This window comes from Zea mays, chromosome 5 (assembly GCF_902167145.1).
Source record: "Zea mays cultivar B73 chromosome 5, Zm-B73-REFERENCE-NAM-5.0, whole genome shotgun sequence".
NCBI lineage: Eukaryota > Viridiplantae > Streptophyta > Magnoliopsida > Poales > Poaceae > Zea > Zea mays.
The window spans coordinates 177,117,234-177,136,104 of NC_050100.1; the positions used below are offsets into that span (position 1 = coordinate 177,117,234).

An 18,871-nucleotide genomic window follows, 5' to 3' on the forward strand; every position below is an offset into this window, starting at 1 on the left:
TTTTATACTATTCATTAGCACATTTAAAATTAATTAATTCAACTAACTTGAAGCTCGAAAATTGGAGACGCCCGAGCGGCCTTGTTCATCTTTCGGAATTATGGGCAGTAGGTATTTTGTCTTTAAGGCAGCAGATCGGATCGCGTTGCCGTGCGTGGGGATACCACCGAAACAAAGCAACGCGTGCTTCTATAGTTCTCTCTCACGCCCGGCACCGTCCTCACTCCTCAGTCCTCACCATTTGAGTATATATGAATAGGCCATAGAGGTAATGCTAAACAACAACGTTCAGACAGCAGCTAGGGACATCAGAGTGCAGACACGCATTATCACTACTATTTTACATCACCATAATCTCGCAAAAATCTACACATCAGGCTACAAGAGATGAAGAGAACCCATCAGCAATCAGTTGAGCACAGAATTTCACGACTTCATACAGTCAAGGAAGCACCGTTATCGTCCAGTGAAAGGCTTAGTATCATTGTAGCTGCCTTGGGTGCCCTGAAAAAAAAAACAGCAACATCCACCCATTAATCAGGTAACTGATCATAGCGCCAAATGTTCATCGTATTCGATGTCTAAACAACATAATACTGATTGTTTGCCACACAAAGCTAATGCTTTGCCATAGCAAAGTATGTCACAACCCTATGCATTATATGCCCATTAATTAGTAAACGCCTAATGCTTATAGCAATGAAATCATCCTGGTCAGAACTATCTTGGGAGGATGATTCAGTAAGGTGATTTATGTGTTAATTGACCATGCTAAAGTGTTAGCATCAGTTATGTAATCATAGTGTCCCATCCCTGAGTGTCCGTCGGTTTAGATTTTATTTCCAGCTGAGTCAATGAACAGTTAATAGCGCCATAGCTGGATGCTGTGTTTATAATCTATATGTGCAGTAAAACAACATAAGGTAAATAGGTCAAACAAACACAAGGCAATGAAGTTTACCATGTTTCAGTTGTTTGATATAATGCGGCAGAGCTTCCAAAGCATGAATTAAGCATGTCAGTATTCACAACACCAGGGCTAAGAGCAATGGCTGCCAATCCAGGAGGTAGCTCTTTAGCTAACGAGCGTGTCAAGCCCTCAATCGCCCACTTCGAAGCACAATATGGAGCAACCTGAAATGACAATGTGCAATTTAGTATGCATTGAGGATTTTGATTCATCAGAAAGAAACAACTATAATGCATTTGATGGTTTTCTGTATGACCTCTGCAGCAGCAGATCTTCCCCAACCAGAGGATAGATTGATTATAATCCCATGTCTCTTCTCTATCATAAGTGGTACAAAATGGCGAAGCACATTTGCTGTTCCCTTGATATTTGTATCGACCACCATATCAAAATCTTCCGCTGGAACATTCCATGTCTTGTTATTCTTGTTTATCGTACCAGCGTTGTTTACTGCCAGAATACCTCAACGGTTAGAATCCAGGAAATCTTCTTTTCTCATATACTCAGAATGAGCATACAAATATGTGATTCCATAATAAACTTCATGGCTCAACTGCATGCAGACACAAAGCATAACCAACCTATAATATCTGGAACTTGCTTCTTTTCTACAACAGTCTTTGCCAGCTCGGCCACACTGCTGTCAGACCTCTGCAGCAGAAGCATAAAACAATGCTTGAGAAAATGTTTTCACATAGCAAACAATTTAAAAAAACAACAGTCAGATTATTTAAACATGTCACTGATAAAATGTAATTCTATTATCATCTCACTATTGTCCAACACTTAGCAACAACCTTATGTCATCAATGTACTATCTTTATGCATCTATGGTCAAATTTTAAAAACGTTTGGTGGGAACTCTAGACTACAATACCCCTCTCCACATCCCTAGTAAGGCCTACTTTGGGTACCCTAGTATTGAGCTCAATCCACATGTATTGAGGTGGATTGGGGTGGAACTTAAACTAATTTACACCCCAATCCACCTCAACACACGTGGATTAGGGTCAATACTAGAGTACTCAAACAAAGCCTAAGGTGGAAACCAGTTCTTCAATGTGGAGAATGCTCCAGCAACTCATGCATAAACTGTAGTCGGAGACGATAATTAACCCCCAATGGCTACTGTATGCATAACACTGCAAAAATGTAAGCATAAAGATTTCCTTGAACATCAAGTATTATCATACACAGTTACCAGCATTAACTTATGAGTTCAAGACGCATGGACACTCAGGTGATCAAGCTACCAGTCAAACAACAAAGTCTACCAATCTGTAAAATACCCATCCAAGGTTCTGAGCATAGGATGCATATACAGCAGCACTAACCTACAGCCTAGTGGGAGTAATTGAGATTTCGTTCATCAATACACTAGCAGTGGGCTTTGAAAGCATAAAGTTCAACCAAGTGCAGCGGTTGGGAAACCCAAACGAAAGTGAGCACTGAAAATGGAAATAACTAGAAAAGCAGCGCAGCAACTGCGAAGCAAAATTCCTATTAGTACTTGAACGAGCACCGGAACCTTACAACGTCGGCGACGGTGAAGAAGTGGCGCGATGGCGACGTGATCTCTTCCTCAAGGGAGCGGAGGTGCTCGGCGGAGCGGCCGCAGCCGACCACCGAGTGCCCGCGACGCGCGAGCTCGAGCGCCAGGGCCCGGCCCAGCCCCCTGCTGACCCCCGTGATGAGCACCGTCCTGGGCCCCGCCGCCGCCGCCCTCGCCGCGGCCGCCGCTCCCCCGCCAGGCTTGGGCGCCGTCATCCTCTCCACTCCTCTCGCTCGCTGCGCCGCACGATGATTCCAGTGCGTGTGGCTGCAGGCAGAGAGGGCAGCTCGTTGTTCTCAATGTTTCTTGTGAAATCGGCCCATGGAGTAAAGCCTTGATTAAAAGGGAAGATGGGCCCATAGTAAAGCCTGAGAGGAGGGTCCCGGCCCATCGACCTCACGGTCTCGACTCTCCTCGCAGGGACACGCACACGTACCCACCCACCTGTGCACACAGCGCCGTCTTCTGGAGCAGCGTCCGAAAGTGTGTGGAGAACCTGCCCGATCCCTCCCGCCGCCTCCGACCTCACCGTCGGCGGGGTAAGTAACCCTATCTCTAGCGCTAACCCCATCCTTGGTTGGCTAGTCCATAATTTGTGATCCCTCGGCTCGTTAGCCCTCCCGGATACGGTGGAGAACTATGTCCTTTCTTACTCGATCGTTAGGCTTGTTGTACTCGTAGTCCTCGGATTGGCCTGTGATGCGTTGCTGTCTCTTATCACTTGTTGGGTTCTTGTGCTCGAAAAACATGTTACTATCAGAGAGAAAGTAGGGTTGTTCCCCCCTGTAAGGGCTTAGCAATTTTGCTCCTAATTTATGCGCGGCCTGATTGAAAGGAATCCTTTTCATTTTTAACGAGCTGGACATTCTTGTCTAAAAGGAGGATATGGAACGATCGGGTTCGTGAAGTAATTCGTGTAATTACAATTGGACGAATTGTGTCATGTAGGCGCTAACTACTAAGTATTCTGTAGTTTGGGGCTTTAGCAGATTTATTGATAGAAATCAATAATTAGGTTCCCTCACAGCTTTTCTTTTAAAAATCAATAATTAGGTTGAGTGTGATAATAGGAGCCTGCAATGGCATTTTTCTCATCTCACCTTTGACATTTTGTTAATCTCACCTTCGACATTTTGCTGATCTCCTAAAGATGAATTTCATGCTGGCTGATTGTTTCATCATTTATATTTTGTTTCTCAGTTTTCAATTGCAGTTCTGTACCTCATGGTCTTCCTTGTGATTGAGTTGTCATAATTAACTCATTTATATGCAGCTCAGCTTGTTCCTGGGGTCTGATCAGCCATGTTCAAGAAACCTGTTGATGTGAAAACCATACAGCGCTTGTCTGGGGCAGACAAAAAGAAGCTAAGAAGAACTGCCAAGGGAAGGTTTCCACAGGCTTCTGATGCTGACCTTGATGCCATCCTTCCTCCCAAGGTGGTGACTTCATTTGTTTTCCCCATTTACCCTTTTCTTTTATTTACATCATCTGTGTCTGATGGAAAAATAAGTAATTTACATGTTAACTGAGTTCCATGTCCAGCCTTCCTTAACTAACAAGGACTAAAGAATTTGTTGTTGATGTTAGTGTAATATGGGACAATAACATGTAAAGTTACGCTAATGGAATTACATGCTTTTGATCCCTTGCTCACCCTCACCTCGTCTAACAGAGTAAGAAGTTAGTGGACGGTGTTTGGTTCTTTCACGTTGTCACCAGCTACCTTCTTATTTATGAAAACGAGGAATTTTCTTGCTCGCTCTAAAGAGCTGATTTGAGTCACCACCTTCCTCAGCAAGGCGAGGGCGAGTGGCAGGGGAAAGGCAATCAAGCTACCCCTACAGATCATCATTATATGACTCCCTCAGTTCCTTTTTGTTAGCCTTTTTAGCTTAAGCGCACATATTGAGGAGATTCAAATTTAAGGGGTTGGCAAACAAGAAAAGGCTGCATTAGCCCTAATCTTCCACCGCTCTGTCACTTTGTGCATTCATGGAGAAAATAAACCAGTTTTATGCTATCCATTTATTGGCTGAAGCCTTTTGAATTCCCCATCCTCTTTCTCATGGTGGGTATAGGAAGTGGAGATACAAGCTGTTGGTGACGAGGCAATGAATTGGCAGGCATGCATCATTACACGGGCACTAAAGAAGCAAGGGTAAAATAGGAAGAAAGTGGTTAAAGATTCCCTTGAAACCATACATGCCTATAAAATGAAGAAAAAACTTTCTAATCATAATACGCCTTACATAAAGAAATAAAGGAGTACATGTTAGTGTTTTGGTTGTCACCATCAGCTTGGCACATACATTGTGCAATAGAACTCTTGGCTTAGTGAAGGAATAGTAGCCTACTTGTTCATGTGTGCTTGTGAAATTTCGACCCGTAACATTTATTTTTTTCTTTATCATATTCCTTCTTATTCCTATATTTATCAGTTGTACTGTGAAAGGAAGGACAGGCTTGGTGCAGTGGCGAGAATTGTCTCACCAGATCGCGGGTTCGAAGCAGCCTCTCCGCATTTGCAGGAGAAGGCTTGCCTCGATAAGGTTTTAAAGTCGGCTAGTCGACTCTAGTCGCCTGACCACCGATAAGGTGACTAATCGCGATTAGTCGAGCCTAGTCGACTCCTAGTCGGGGTTGAACATAGGAGGGCAGGCGCGCGCTGGAGGGGGGCCTCTGCAGACTGCAGCTGCCACTCAATGGAGGGGGCGCAGCTGACGCTCGAGCAGAGGGCCGCCAGAGCATAGCAGGGCGGTGGTGATGGAGAAGGGGCGGCGACGCTGGAGAAGGGCGCATACGCGAGCGCGACTATGCGATGCGTAATGGGTGTACCGTATTGGTACAAGTAGGGAAAAACATTGTTTATGCTATACAGATGGTGGGTCAGCCCATGTAACAGAGACCAGATTAGTGGCCCAAAACAGGCATAACTAGTCGACCATTATACCTAGTCAGACGACTAATCGTGATTAGTCGGCGACTAGGACGACTAATCGCTTCCTAATCGCTCTACTCGAGTCGGAGACCCTAATCGAGCTCCCTCTAGCGATAAGGCCGACTAATCGTGACTAATTGTGATTAGTCGGACTACTTTAAAACCTTGTGCCTCGGTTTATCCCTTCCCCACCCCACTCATGTGGAAGCCTCCGACACTGGGTCTGCCCCCTTTTTACCATGGAAGGAACTTATAGGAATTTTACACATAATTCTGTATCATTTGTATATTTATTTATATGTTTGAACTTGTTATTTTTTCTCGAAGCACGCCGGAGAGCTGTATGTCATTTCATTAAGAAGAAAAAGAAGTCTTCCCCGAAAAGATGATACACCCCGGGAGGGGGTGTGCATTACAACTCACACTCACACTTAAAAAACTAACAGCCCCAGAGACGACCATAGGAGGCACAGCTTTGAATTTGTTGTAATACTTGCTTTGATGTTTGTATAGGCTGAGATAACAGTTGCTAAGTACCCGAACCATGTTCTTGTATATGGCATAGAGGGAGAGTTCCCAATGATTTTCAACACTGACGCAAGAGGTCATGAACTGTTTCCTACAGGTTTCTCTTTTCATCTCCTCCATATTCGCATTTCTCTTATCATCTATTAAATCCAACTTTTGTTACTTGTGCTACAGTACTTTTGTTATTGTACTACTGCTTTTGAGATTTATTTGTTTCTAGTTGAGTATGCACATAAAAGAAAGGGAGCAGAGAACAAACAGAAGCCTCTGCTTCCTGTTATTGAGTACAGTCATCATTATTTTGATTTCTTATTATCAAATCAGGTGCTTGATTTACTGTAATTTTGTTATCATCTACTCTTATTTTGTATGTATAACTTACTGGTTTTGTTTCTTATATTAAAAATAAGTTAACTACTTAAACCTAGCTTAGCTGATGATAACCACAATGAATTATCGAAGATACTGTCCATAATAGTATAAAAGGAATCACTTCCATTACGCATCGCATGAGTTTATAGAGCTAAGATTTTATCTACAAAGTCCTTGCATTTTGACTGTTTTATAGGTTTTCACTTACTAATCAACAGTTGTTGGGCATTGGAAATGAATTGGGTATGGTTTCTCTGCTGCAAATATTGCAGTTTATGCGCTTTGGAAGGTCCCCCATCTGTTGCCAGCTTTTACGCTTAAAGGTGGTGAGGTTTCACGTTTCGTGATTGGTGGCGCTGATCTGATGTTTCCTGGTATCAGCATACCTCCAGAAGGGTTTCCATCTTTTGAAGCTGGCCAACCATGGGCAGTAAAAGTTCCTGGTAACCCTGCTGCAATTGCGGTAAGTTTTTCATATTTTCTTGTAACTGATTTTGTCCAGAGTTTTAACTGGTAAAGCTCTATCAGCATGTTCAGATATACGGTTTTTTACCATTATGCATTACACAGGTTGGGAGCACAACTATGAGTAGTACTGAAGCTTTGAAGGCAGGACTACGTGGCAAGGCTTTAAAGATTTTACATTACTACAGGGATATGTTATGGCAAGTGTATACTGACCAGGGCTGGTATACAAACAACTTTAGCCATTTCTCAGGAAATTAACTAGTCTAATACTGTTTGCAGGGATTCGGCTGATGGTTGTTATGTCCCTAATGAAGGATTTTTTGATGACATTGTTGTTGAAGATCCTAATCCTGTTTCAACATCTCAGGCTCCTGATTCTGCTGAAGAACCTGAAGTCACGAATGATGGTAGTGTTTCGGCTGAAGATGCAGGAGTCGATATTTCAGACAATCATGGTACAAATCCTGGCATCCAGATTGAAGCAGTGGAAGAGATAACTGATGTTGTTAACGAACTAAAACTTCCCGAAGATAAAACTACTGAACAAGCACCTGTTGAAATGGAACATCATAATTTGAGAACTGAGGAAATTGATTCTCTCTTGGACAAATGCCTTCTGCAAGCGCTATACACAAGCATAAAAGAAAAAGATCTTCCAATGCCAGGAAGTACACTATGGTAGATTTTCTGCTTTAACCCATTTTTTTCACATTTGTGTTTATTCTATTTATTTCTATATAAGTTATTGCAATCAAGCAGCTGGCGCTTATATATCTAACTTCCATTGGGTTCATCTGTTTTTCTCCAGGACATATTTTAGGCTTTCGATTACGTACATGGAAACATGTTCTTCTCCACAATAAATGGAATTTATGTTTCTTTCTTTGTTTGCCAAGCTGTAGCACTACTTATTTTCCCTTTTTGCCGAAGTAATCAGCGTTGTTAATAAAACATTTGGACCACTAGCCTGGCTGACTTTAACGAAATATTCAAATGTTCAAAAACTTATAGCTCACACGTTCTACCTTTTTTCGTGACTTGGGCTTAAGTCTATTGTCTGTATATTATTCTGTGCAGGGCAAATCACATACTACCGAACAGACCTCCTGGTGTTACTATTGATATAAAAAAGTCATCACACAAAAAGTTGTCGAAGTGGTTACAATCAAAATCTTCATCTGGCCTTGTAAGACTGCTATTTTTCGTATGCATAATTTATGATATATTCGACTTAGTCCAGTTCTGGACTACATGTACTAGTTTTTTGTCTTAATTTTTTCTAAGCATTTCAAAGAAGTTCGTCTTAATGTATCCATAAAACTACAAAGTTGGAAGGACACTTAAACTGCCCATAGCTTTGTTACTTGCATATTGCTATTTTTAATAGTTTATATATGTCTAACATGATAACTCAACGATATGGTTCAGGGCCTAATCTAATGAATTTGAAATTGTATTGAATCTTCAAGGCCCAATTTCAAAAAAGAAAAAAATCAGAATAAATTTTCGCATTCCTTAACTCAAATGTCTGAACAAGGCCTCCCGCTATATGTTTTGCAGATTTCAGCAAAGGAGGACAAATATAAGAAGGAAGTTGTATTGCTTGCTATCAATCACAAGCATCCAGACTACATGGCCTTTAGACCGGAAAAGAGGGTACAGGAGCTTGTTGAACACGAAAAGGATGTTGCTGAAAGTAGTGTCACTAAGCAATTGGAGGTTGCAGAGATTTATAAGCCAAGTTCTCATGTTAAACCCATATTTGTGGCTGTCGAAGCTGACATGGAGAAGTATTACAGTGCACCAGAGGCTTCAGATATAGTCTTCAGGTGTGTGTCATTGTTGGACAAAGTGGCTGATTCTTTTGTGGTAAATGTAAGGTGTACCGTTTATTCACATTGATATAATTTTTTCTTCTTCTGTGAATTAGGTACGTCGAAAAGGAAAAATTGGTTAAACCTACAGACAGGGCCAAGGTGATTCTTGATGTTACATTATGTGATGCATTGTACAAAGGGGCTATCAAAAAGGGCTCGGCATACCCAACTGAAATCCACAAGAAAGACTTAGGTTCAGCATTCTTAAACCGCATGCAAGTTCACCACAAGGTATCGAGAGGAACTCAGGAGGTCATACGCAAGGGTGCCATAAGAACTATCCAGATCATGACAGAAAGAAGACAGGGCAACAAGAAGATGACTCGGCTTTCTGGGCTCGAGTGTTTCCTGATGGATCCTGATTCATTGGCTTCTGAGCTCCAGAAAAAATTTGCTTGCAGCACCACCACAGCAGAGCTTCCAGGTAACTTGGCCTACATCCCTTGTTGTATCTTCTGTCCTTGAGCAGACTAGTTATAGTGTGAAGGAAATACATTACATCCACTCCACACGACCATTTCAGGTAAGAAAGGGCAGTACGAGGTCTTGGTACAAGGTGGAGTGATTGATGACCTTGCTAAACACCTTGTCGACCATTACGATGTTCCTAAAAGATACATCGAGGTTTATGACAAAACAAAGAGGTAGGAAGTGGGGGCTGATCATGTCCGTTTAGGTGTTGGAGCGCTTGGATGGTCTACGAAATGATCCCAGGATTGTTTCATGATACTTTTTGTCATCACATGTCTGAGCAATATTACGACATTGTTGATCTACGAGTACCTTACGATATTTGTTTTCGTTCCTGCCTTTGGTTGATGGAAAATGCTATTGTGCTTACTGAAGAAATATGGTTACAGGATGGATAATGAGGTTTCCTCATGCTTTTGGTGCTGCAGCTTTTCATGTCCAGTCTGTCATCTTATAAAGATAACAATTTGTAGTTCGTGCGACTGATCCATGATATGTTAGCATCATTAGTAACACTCGTGATGTACAGTACCCGCAAATCATACCGCTATAGTTTCGGCCAAATTGCTGACCACTAGATCAAACTCCCATATTAGACAGTCTAGATCAGCTTAGGCCATGTTCGGTTATATCCCAATCCATATGAATTGAAGGGAATTGATAGGGTTTCAATCTTGTAATCTCTAGTAAGTTAAAATCTCTTTCAATCAGGGCTTGTTCGTTTGTCCAGGAATAGGCTTAGAATCATTCCAGCTAATTAAAACTTAAATTAATTTAGAGAAGAGATTCAACTAGGAATTGTTTCAGCTAGGAATTGTTTCAGGTCTCCGTTCCCTGAAAACTGAATGTCACCTCAATCTACTCCAATCTATATCTATATGGATTGAAAATAACCGAACAAACCCTTAAGGTTACTTAAGCTCACGATCTAGGACAGCTGCTGCGTGCTGCCGGTAGACAAACCAAAGAGAATCTGACCATCCATTTATCAGTGAGGTTATTCATCGAGATCAAAATTCTGAAAGGTATAGCACGGAAATAATACCTGTATTAACATAGCCAGACGCTTGAGAACGGGTCCGGAATTGAGCAATGCTATGAACCGCACTACCGCAGTGTACAGTAACAGAACTTGTAAGCGAAACGGTGAAAGCATACAGTAGAATATCAAGAAGCCACTACCGCATGTTTGGAGTGCGGGAAATTTTTCGTGCGAAGTTAAACCGATTCCTGTAAAATTTCTGCACGATTCCTACGAATTCATGTGCTCCAAAAAGAGGCTAACTATTTACAACTAATAACCAGACTCCTTGCTCCGACTTCGCTTCCTCTTTGACCTGTGTGCTGAAAAGTTCTCACTGTTTCTCGATCTACCACTCCACGAATCAGAGCTCAAATCTCCACCGCTTGAATCTGAGGTACCCTCTTCAGTGCCGCTGTGCCACCTGTTTCCACTGTGATGTTTCCTTCTCTTGTCATCCTTCGTACTTCTACCTGACCTCTGATGCCGAACTTCAATGCCTGGATCATCATCCTTCCTTCCCAACCTAGTGCCTTTACAGCTTGAACTCTGATATCTATCTACATCCGAATCAACATCACTATTTGTGGCTACCCACCGGTCGTTTGATTCATGGCGGTTATGCTTTCGGGATTCCCCTCTTCCGTCATTTTTTTCATCATGATAATCTTCAATGTCATGTCTCCTGCGTCTTGTAGTGCTGTGCTCATTTCTTGATTGTTTTTGAGCTGTAGAGTGGTGTCTTTCAAGATTGTAATACTCTGATGATCCCCTCCTGCTCCCTTTGGCATCATCATACCTGCTAGTGGACTTCTCACCTGAAGGACCCTTGCTGTTGTCTGTACCAGTGAAGTCTGGAGACCAGTCAGAATATCCAACCTCCAAACTTCCACGCCTAACAGAACAGTGCTTCCTAGGCCTAGTTTTGCTGTCATCTTCTTTTTCTCCATTACCATGATCACTTCTATGCCGTTCTTCATGCTTATGCCTATGGGACTTGCTGTCATTTCCCATTGTTGAAAATTGTCTGTCATTTGTATCTCCAACATCTTGTCTTCGGTGCTTATCTGCTGCTGAAGAATCTCTTTTATGTCGTCTGTACTCATAATTCATGTTGTGGCTACTTCGTTCTTGCTTAGAATGTGAATAATCTTGAGGAGAGTGTCGTGTATGCACATCTTCGTTCCTAGATCCTCTTGAAACATATCTGTTGAACCAGAATCAATATATTAAGCATAAATCTTAGATATAATGGAAGCTGAAAGGCAAAATCATTAACTCATAATTTAGTATGTCCAGATGTACCTGTTGCTGGAAATTTTAAGTTTCTTCCTATCAGAGCCCACTGAACTTCTAAAATCTGGGGTATGACTCGCCTTTTCATTCATCTCATCAACTGAGGGACCAAAAAGAGCAACCATCTTCCTAATCCAGTATCTAGGAGGATGATTGTCCCAATCAGCCCACTCATAATCTCCTCCAGGATTGCGGAAGCAGTGAATAAAATTACAAGCAACTCCATGTGAACATGTCTGTGAAAGAGGGTGACAAAAAATGCAGATCATATTAACAGTTCTGAGCCTAATTCTCAAATTTAGAGAATATTATCCTCTAACAAATACCAACACTTCAAACAAAATTCATATCTGTCATGAAATCAGACTAAATTGATTAAGGGGACAAAGCTACAACCCAAGTACCTTGTATCTTGACCTCATGTACTCACCGCATATGGCCGCCTTCCATCTTGTCACAGCAACAAATTCACATGTTATCTAAACGCACAGGAAAAATCTAGGTTCAGGTTATGCAAACAGTAGCATGTGTATTAATTTAACACAACATACAACAGTATGTAAGGGTGCAGGATTCTGTGAGTTAAGCAAGGATTAGTAAATGATGCTATTAACCTAGGGTAAAGTCCAAATTACTCTCCTCAAGTAAGCCATGTGTCCACATAACACCCACTCCCACACACACCCAAAAAATACGGTTGGTCCAATCTACCCCTCAATAAGATCCACATTTTTTTTGTTTCTCCATGTACAAGCTGACTTACAACTTATTCCCTCTTCCAAATTATAAGGCATTTTGGCTTCTCTAGATACATTGTTTTTACTATGTATTTAAATATAATGTATAGCTAAATGCATAGTGAAAACTACATATATAGAAAAAGCTAAAATGTCTTATAATTTTTAAAGGAGGGAGTGCAATTTTGTGGGGTGATACCGGACGTAACTTTTTTAACATAACTTAAAACTCAACTTAGTACACAAACTTTATAAAGGAGTAGATTGAACCAACTGAAATAGCTTGGGAAATAAAATATAATATTCTAGGGGGTTTATCCAGCCAGACAAATTTCAGAGTAGTAATTTGTACTTTCTCCCTTAAGCTATAACAATTATCCTCACATAATACTTGAGGAAGGAAATAGAGTGATTACCTGTTTTCCAGCAAAATAGCGTCCATTCATGCTGCTGTAGGCAAGAAGAGCTGAATCCAACGATTTATAGTGCACATAAACATTCCCTCGAAGATGGAAAGACCCATTTCTACATACCTAACATATTAACTGGAATCATTTCGATAATTCTATCGGATGAAAAATTGTACATAAGCCTAAATTTATGAAAATTGCAAAACAGTGTTTCAACTCCCACGGGGAACAATCGTTTAGAGGTGCCTATCTGATTCACAGCGCTAACAACTGAGTGGCTAATACTCTGCAGCCCTTCTATTTCAAATTTGTGTCAAAATTTAACTTCGCCCATAGTAACAAGTGGTGTGCATTCTAGTAAGTAGAAAGATAAAAATAGAAAGAGGTCTAACAGTCAATCATATATGCGAATAGCGAGGTGAGGTTAAAATGCTTAGCTAAGACTAAGTTTGCGTTTGAATTCTTTACCAGGGACTGTTTAGCCTTGCTGAGAGACAATGCAGAACAGGGACATGCATTTGAATAGTTGGTAAGCCTATCTTGAGGTCTGTGCTGCCAAGGATTTACCGTGCTGTGGTCAGAAAGCAAAATCTGCTCACCTTGCCTAGCAAAGGTTCTCTAGCCTAGCATAGCAAGGTAAGGAAAACTAGCTAGGGAACCAAATGCCCCCTAAGTCTTCAGAAGTTTGGACATATTCTAGTATGCAATAGCAGTGGACTACTAAAGTGAACCAGTCTCCTCATGTAGAGCTTAAGAAATACCGATAAACCATGATCAATTTAATTGTAAGCTAATTCTCCAACTCTCTCTCACTAAGGCAACCACGACCCTAAGAAGATATCATAATCCTTTTAGAATTTAGAGCAACAATCATGCGTAGTAAACTCGGCCGATAGGGGAAAGACCATCCCCACGGTATTATATTAAAAGAAGCTCAATCGGAGTTCCAACCGAGAAAGGTCACGAAAGCTGGCCCCCCGTGCAACGTGAGGGTTCGCCCCCTATAGGCCGAATCTTTACTCGTGCTTTGAGCCCTCACAGCCCGTACACGAGGATCCGCCCCCTATAGGTGATAGGTCAGTCCATCTCGTGTGCACACAACCAGGGGAACCAACGAGTGACCTTTTTTAACCTCAGCCTAAAATTCGCTCCCACTGGAATTCGAACTTAGGACCTATGGAGTGCTACTCAAACCAACTAACCAACTCGGCTAGACAATTGAATATAATGAATACAGCAGTAAGTGAAGCATTGGCTTAGGGAATCATGTTGTTCAGGACAAAAGGAGGCACAAAGAACCTTGAAATTCACAAGTTCACCAAATTTCAGAAATTCTGTATGTACATCTTCATAAAATTCTTCATAGCTTTGTTCAATCTCTTCATCTGTGAACTGGAAAATGTTAAGGAATAACTTATTAGTCTGTGTTCAAACTATTGAAGAAAACAAACGCCTTATTGCAATTACTATTAGCACTAATAGTAGGAATAGGAAACAAAAAAGGGGAAAGAGTGAACCAAAAGTAGAGGGTCTATTTAGCTCTACTTCACAAACAGAATTCTTGTTTTCACAGAGGATCAAAATAGATTCACCTGTCACCCTAATGGTCACCAAAGACGTCCAATAAAAGAAATACTCCTCAACGGTTCAACATTTAAAATTTCCCGAATATTATCAAAATTGTCAAGGATCTACTTGATAAATGATACCCAATACATGTACCGATTTCAAATATTGGGCACATTTCTAATAGCAATAGAAAACATCAAAAAGCTCAGCAACATCAGCAAGACCATGATAATTTAGGATACATTAGCAGATCAAAGTTCAAGACGTCCTCAATCAAGTGAAATCAACTGGTCTGATCACTGTATGCCTCAAGTCGAAGTTCTGAAGATAACACGAAAGAACATGCAATCTGTCGCGAGTCTGATAGTAGCCAAGGAAAACTTGGGGTAAGAGTTATCTTGAGCAGTAGATTAAAAAAATTCAAATAGTTCCAAGTAGTCAGTTATTTATACTCATGTCTTCTTATAAAGGCTTACAAGCTTAAAGTGGAATACTTGTTATTTTGACATGAGCTTGCTTTAGTATTAAACTATCACAACTTAAAATGGCACTGCCCATGAAACCAAAATTGAGCATCCTTAAACGTAAATAAACAGTAGTTTAAGGATACAAAGTTATGCATTAGAGAATTTCCTCTAACAAACCTCAAGCCCTTCATCTTGCTCCAAAGCAAGGCCTGGACCGTTATACATGTTTTTCATTAGCAATGTGATTGATTTATCAGGGTAAAAGTGAACTCTGCTGCAGCGCAATCCAAAGCGACAAGCCCCTGTCTTGAGATGAAATGGACAATGGGCCTTATCCTAAAGAAATAAAAGAAACAGAAAAAGGTAAAATGTTAAGTAGAGAACAAGTTGTATTTTATTTCTGTTGTAACAGAATAAATATATAGGGCATTTCTGTCCTAATAGATAGAGAACAATGGAGCATGCCTGTTCTGTTCCAAAATTCGGAGTCTCTTGAGCAACTTTGTCAAGTACTTCTTGAGCAGACAAAGAAGGTTCTCTCCTATGAGCAGCCAAAGCAACAGACTGTGGTGGGAGCGGATTTGATGTAGGTCTATCTTCCTACAAGACATTTAGAGTAACCTTTATCGGCAGTATGTTCAAAAAAATTGCCCCACAAGCAGCCATAAGGAATAGAACCAACAGAAATTTATAACAAATAGAATGTGACCTCCTGAATTTGCAGCTTTTCCTTGGACCCCTTTGGTACTTTAACCTTTTTCTTCTTCACAATGATCTCATTTCCTTTCCATATAATTTCTGCTGGACCATCTTCAACATATTCCCATTCACTATCTTCTTCTGACTGGTTTCCTTGGCCATCTTTAGGCTGCAAGAGGGAAGTTAATTGTAACCAGATCACTATTTTAGAATGTTTCTACAACTTATTTTTGAAAACATGAACTAGTGAATTTAAAGTGATGGAATAACTCTTTGTGGTGGTCATTTTGTGGAGGACAGCATCTTAGACTATAGGATATCTAGGACATCTTAAACTAGACGACATCTAGGACAGCATTTTAGACAGCATCTCAGCATATGCTTGGCTGCCCAGCAGCTATAAACATGTAACCCAAACCCTCAGGTTGGGATGGCATTGTGTGTTGTGTGAGCAGAAAATTGTCCCAACTCCTAGTGTCATATTAGAGTATAAGAGTTCCGCTACTTACATAAAGAATTGACATGTGCAAAATGTGAGCATGCATTACACTGCTGACAGAGAGGATTCAACAGATGGATTAAGCTACCAAAAATATATATACATCAAAATGAAGAATAAGAGTCTGTTGACTTCTAAAATACATAGGTGATTGGTGACTATAGAAACTGGCATCCTACTTACTAACAATGACTAGCCCATCAAGCTCGTCCCAGCAGCAGAAAAGGGATACATGGATTGTCAAATGGCTAATACTTTTCAGTTAAAGGAGCTGCGAAATGGCGGGGAGAGATAACCTTGTTTCGAGCGGAAGCCTCCGCAGCCCTTGCATCCTCTTCGGCCGCAGCAGCCGCGGCCTTCTCTGCGGCGCGGGCAGCGGCGGCCTCGAGCCACCGGCGCTCGGCGTCCTCGAAGGCGCGGAGCGCACGCTCGGACTCAGCAGCCGCCTCGGCCTCCTGGATCTCAAGGAGTCGGCGCTCCTCCTCGGGGTCGACCGCGGGTGCCTCCGCCTCGACCGCCGCACGAGCGCGCGCCGCGGCCTGCCTCCGCGCCCTCCGGCGGCGCTCCTTCTTCCGCTCCCTCCGCTTCTCCCTCCTTGTCGGCGCCGCTGTCGCCTCCGGGGCACCATCGGCGGCGGCGCCACCGCCCGCCGCTAAGGCCGACATGGCGAGCTCGTCGATTCGCCGTCGCCGGTCTCCCGGTAGGGCGCGATCGCAGCGGCCCGGGGGAAAAGGCGTTGGCGAGTCGCGTACAAGTGGGCCTGGGCTTCTCGCCTTTCTTCAGCTGGACCTTTTTTTCCAATGAGAACAAATGAGCCCTCTGTTTGCCGAACAGAGAGGTTGGACCCAGTTGGGCCTTCAGCCCTTCAGGCATGTAAAACCTAAGTAAGACATAGCTAAAACACAATATAATACAGTAGATATATCTAAAAATTATGTCTTATTATATTTATTATATCAATTAGAGCGTTTGATAAATTAAATTGACCAAACAATCAGTTCTATGTCTCGATCATAGAACCAAGAAAATACAGTGTCTTCATTAAGATATGTGTCTTGAATTTTTTATATTTTTCTATTAGACACACTTGAAGACATAGCTCAACCTCAAAACATCAATTATACATGCCATTAGAAACAGGGCTCTCATTGGTGGCAACATGAGCTAGGCTGTGTTCATTAGAGCTGGGCATCGTGTCAACAATGCTGCAGCTTTTCACCTCTCAAAAACGCTATAGCTGCTGCAGAATGAAGTTGCAGGATCTCAAAAACGCTGCAACATCTCGAAAAGTGCTAATGTGCATCCACTATCATGCTGTTCATTCTTCATCAAGACCGCGACAATCCATGCGCGTTGGGTTTTTTTTTTGGGGGGGGGGGGGGGGGGGGGGAGCTGGATCATTAGACTGTCTTCAACGGATAACGCTGCCGCTCTCACACGCCAAATTTGGGGGGCTACAGTGCACGCGATATACGTTCAACGGCTCGCGCTACCCGGCGCTCTACGCGGATGTTCCCCCTAGCCAGCTTCTCTCTCCCCCTCGTTCTGTGGTGCCTCTCTCACCCTCTCTAATACTGTTCACGTGGGCCCACTTCCAATTATTAGTAGATGAAAAATTGATAAGAGGTGAAAAGTAGGTATAGAAAATGATATTTTATGGTTGTAGTGGGGTATAGGGGAAGGATTTAGGGGGAACCGCTGTACAGGGTGGAGATATAGGGGGAAGAGAACGCTGACGTGGCACGTGAGTGGGATATAGGGGAAGAAATTTAGGGGTAACCGCTGAAGACAGTCTTAGGTAATTGGGTTGGGTGGGCGTGGCTCTGCGATTGACTTTTGGTGCCTCGCTAGCCGTTGAGCTGCATCTGCTCGACACACGTGCTTGTCCTGCGAAGCGGAGTGATGATACCGCGTCGTTTTCCGCGGTTTGCCTCCTCGCCACGCCTGCTGCCAGGAATCCACGGAACAGCTCAGTTTGAGACAATGTTTGAGAAAATAACGCTCGTTTTTAAGTAATTCAGAGAACAATACCAGTCTTATCGAATGAATTTGAAAAACAGTACTTTATTTATATTTTTATTATTTTAATTCTCACCTCGAACAAATGGATCAGATTGCTCCTGACATTTCATTGCCTTATTTTGTATTGTATCTATTATGTTCATAAAAACAGCATAAATGCATACAAATATATAAGTTGTATTATTAAGTACAGTGTTAAACATACACATAAACATAGATATTCTATAAAGGAAAAAGTCTAGATTTAATCATTAAACTTCAAAACTATATTTTGGGATAGAGGTAGTAGTTTTTAAAAGACATATGATTTTCTTGAATAAGGAGAGTGATTAATTTTTTTGAGAAAAACAACCACGCCAAACAAAAAACAGAGGAAGTACAATCAAAACCCTTTCGGTGAACCAAGTAAGTCTAGTTTTTAATAGTTTGATGTCAAAGATATCTGAGTTTGAAGATCAATAGTTAAATCTAGACTTCTTTCTTCATAAAAAACATGTGTCTATTGTATGTTTAACACTACTATAAAAATGGAGCTCGTGTATTTTATCAATTTATGTTTTTCTTACGGACAAAAGAGATAAAAAGGGGCTATGAAATGAATAGGGTAATTTGGTCTATTTGTATGTGGTGTAAGCAACAAAAGAATGCAAAATATAGATTGAGTGTTGTTTTTGAATTAATTTGGTCAAACATGTGTTTTTCTACTAATTGCTTAAAACCAGATGTTATTTTCTAAACGTTGTCTCAAATCAGTATTGTTTCATGGATTCTCCGCGCCTACTACATCTATATTGAAAATAAACCTTATACTCACTCGCCTATGACACGTTTTATACGACTTCTCTAATTTTTTTAAAATAGTTTCAAACTTTCCATACCAAGGTATTTTTAATTCATCTTTCTGAACTAGATTTATTATCAAAATTCTAAAATCTCAACCAAAGTGATTGAATAGATTATCTATTTCAATCTAG

General features: G+C 41.5%; 3 protein-coding genes across 5 annotated transcripts; 1 reads left to right on the forward strand and 2 right to left on the reverse strand.

The window, feature by feature from the left end:
* Positions 1-248: 248 nt before the first annotated feature.
* On the reverse strand, positions 249-2,787 carry LOC100277072 (uncharacterized). Its single transcript, NM_001150739.2, has 5 exons — positions 2,504-2,787; positions 1,552-1,621; positions 1,227-1,420; positions 962-1,134; positions 249-504 (listed from the first exon to the last, which is right to left on the reverse strand). The coding sequence occupies exons 1-5, from the start codon at positions 2,735-2,737 to the stop codon at positions 435-437; spliced, it is 741 nt and encodes a 246-aa protein (NP_001144211.1). The 5' UTR covers positions 2,738-2,787; the 3' UTR covers positions 249-434.
* A 22-nt stretch (positions 2,788-2,809) lies between these two features.
* On the forward strand, positions 2,810-9,662 carry LOC100285176 (uncharacterized). 2 transcript variants are annotated; one of them, XM_008645582.3, is made up of 10 exons: positions 2,810-3,061; positions 3,801-3,959; positions 5,975-6,086; positions 6,634-6,824; positions 6,932-7,026; positions 7,109-7,507; positions 7,907-8,015; positions 8,390-8,658; positions 8,760-9,130; positions 9,230-9,604. In XM_008645582.3, the coding sequence occupies exons 2-10, from the start codon at positions 3,825-3,827 to the stop codon at positions 9,352-9,354; spliced, it is 1,806 nt and encodes a 601-aa protein (XP_008643804.1). In that variant the 5' UTR covers positions 2,810-3,061; positions 3,801-3,824; the 3' UTR covers positions 9,355-9,604. The 2 variants fall into 2 exon arrangements, with proteins under 2 accessions (XP_008643804.1, NP_001151542.2); NM_001158070.2 differs by having other exon boundaries at positions 2,916-3,061; positions 3,796-3,959; positions 9,230-9,662.
* Positions 9,663-10,206: 544 nt separating this feature from the next.
* Positions 10,207-16,637, reverse strand: LOC100857066 (uncharacterized). Of its 2 annotated transcripts, none has more exons than NR_182137.1 (9): positions 16,172-16,637; positions 15,387-15,545; positions 15,143-15,277; positions 14,855-15,013; positions 13,941-14,033; positions 12,648-12,764; positions 11,925-11,973; positions 11,504-11,730; positions 10,207-11,405 (listed from the first exon to the last, which is right to left on the reverse strand). NR_182137.1 is itself a non-coding variant. In NM_001254923.2 (9 exons), the coding sequence occupies exons 1-9, from the start codon at positions 16,538-16,540 to the stop codon at positions 10,472-10,474; spliced, it is 2,268 nt and encodes a 755-aa protein (NP_001241852.1). In that variant the 5' UTR covers positions 16,541-16,637; the 3' UTR covers positions 10,207-10,471. The 2 variants fall into 2 exon arrangements, 1 of the variants encoding a protein (NP_001241852.1); NM_001254923.2 differs by having other exon boundaries at positions 11,899-11,973.
* Between the last annotated feature and the right edge of the window lie 2,234 nt (positions 16,638-18,871).

What these genes read in the sequence shown, in the direction of transcription:
- LOC100277072 (NM_001150739.2), bottom strand. Translation starts at nt 2,737, where the DNA reads ATGACGGCGCCCAAGCCTGGCGGGGGAGCGGCGGCCGCGGCGAGGGCG. An exon ending in TCTTCACCGTCGCCGACGTT is followed by an intron (nt 1,622 to 2,503) that starts GTAAGGTTCCGG and finishes CTTCTGCTGCAG; the next exon opens with AGGTCTGACAGCAGTGTGGC. An exon ending in GAAGATCTGCTGCTGCAGAG is followed by an intron (nt 1,135 to 1,226) that starts GTCATACAGAAA and finishes TTGTCATTTCAG; the next exon opens with GTTGCTCCATATTGTGCTTC.
- LOC100285176 (XM_008645582.3), top strand. Translation starts at nt 3,825, where the DNA reads ATGTTCAAGAAACCTGTTGATGTGAAAACCATACAGCGCTTGTCTGGG. An exon ending in ATGCCATCCTTCCTCCCAAG is followed by an intron (nt 3,960 to 5,974) that starts GTGGTGACTTCA and finishes ATGTTTGTATAG; the next exon opens with GCTGAGATAACAGTTGCTAA. An exon ending in CAAAATCTTCATCTGGCCTT is followed by an intron (nt 8,016 to 8,389) that starts GTAAGACTGCTA and finishes TATGTTTTGCAG; the next exon opens with ATTTCAGCAAAGGAGGACAA.
- LOC100857066 (NM_001254923.2), bottom strand. Translation starts at nt 16,540, where the DNA reads ATGTCGGCCTTAGCGGCGGGCGGTGGCGCCGCCGCCGATGGTGCCCCG. An exon ending in AGCAAGATGAAGGGCTTGAG is followed by an intron (nt 14,034 to 14,854) that starts GTTTGTTAGAGG and finishes AACATTTTCCAG; the next exon opens with TTCACAGATGAAGAGATTGA. An exon ending in CTTAAAATTTCCAGCAACAG is followed by an intron (nt 11,406 to 11,503) that starts GTACATCTGGAC and finishes CTGGTTCAACAG; the next exon opens with ATATGTTTCAAGAGGATCTA.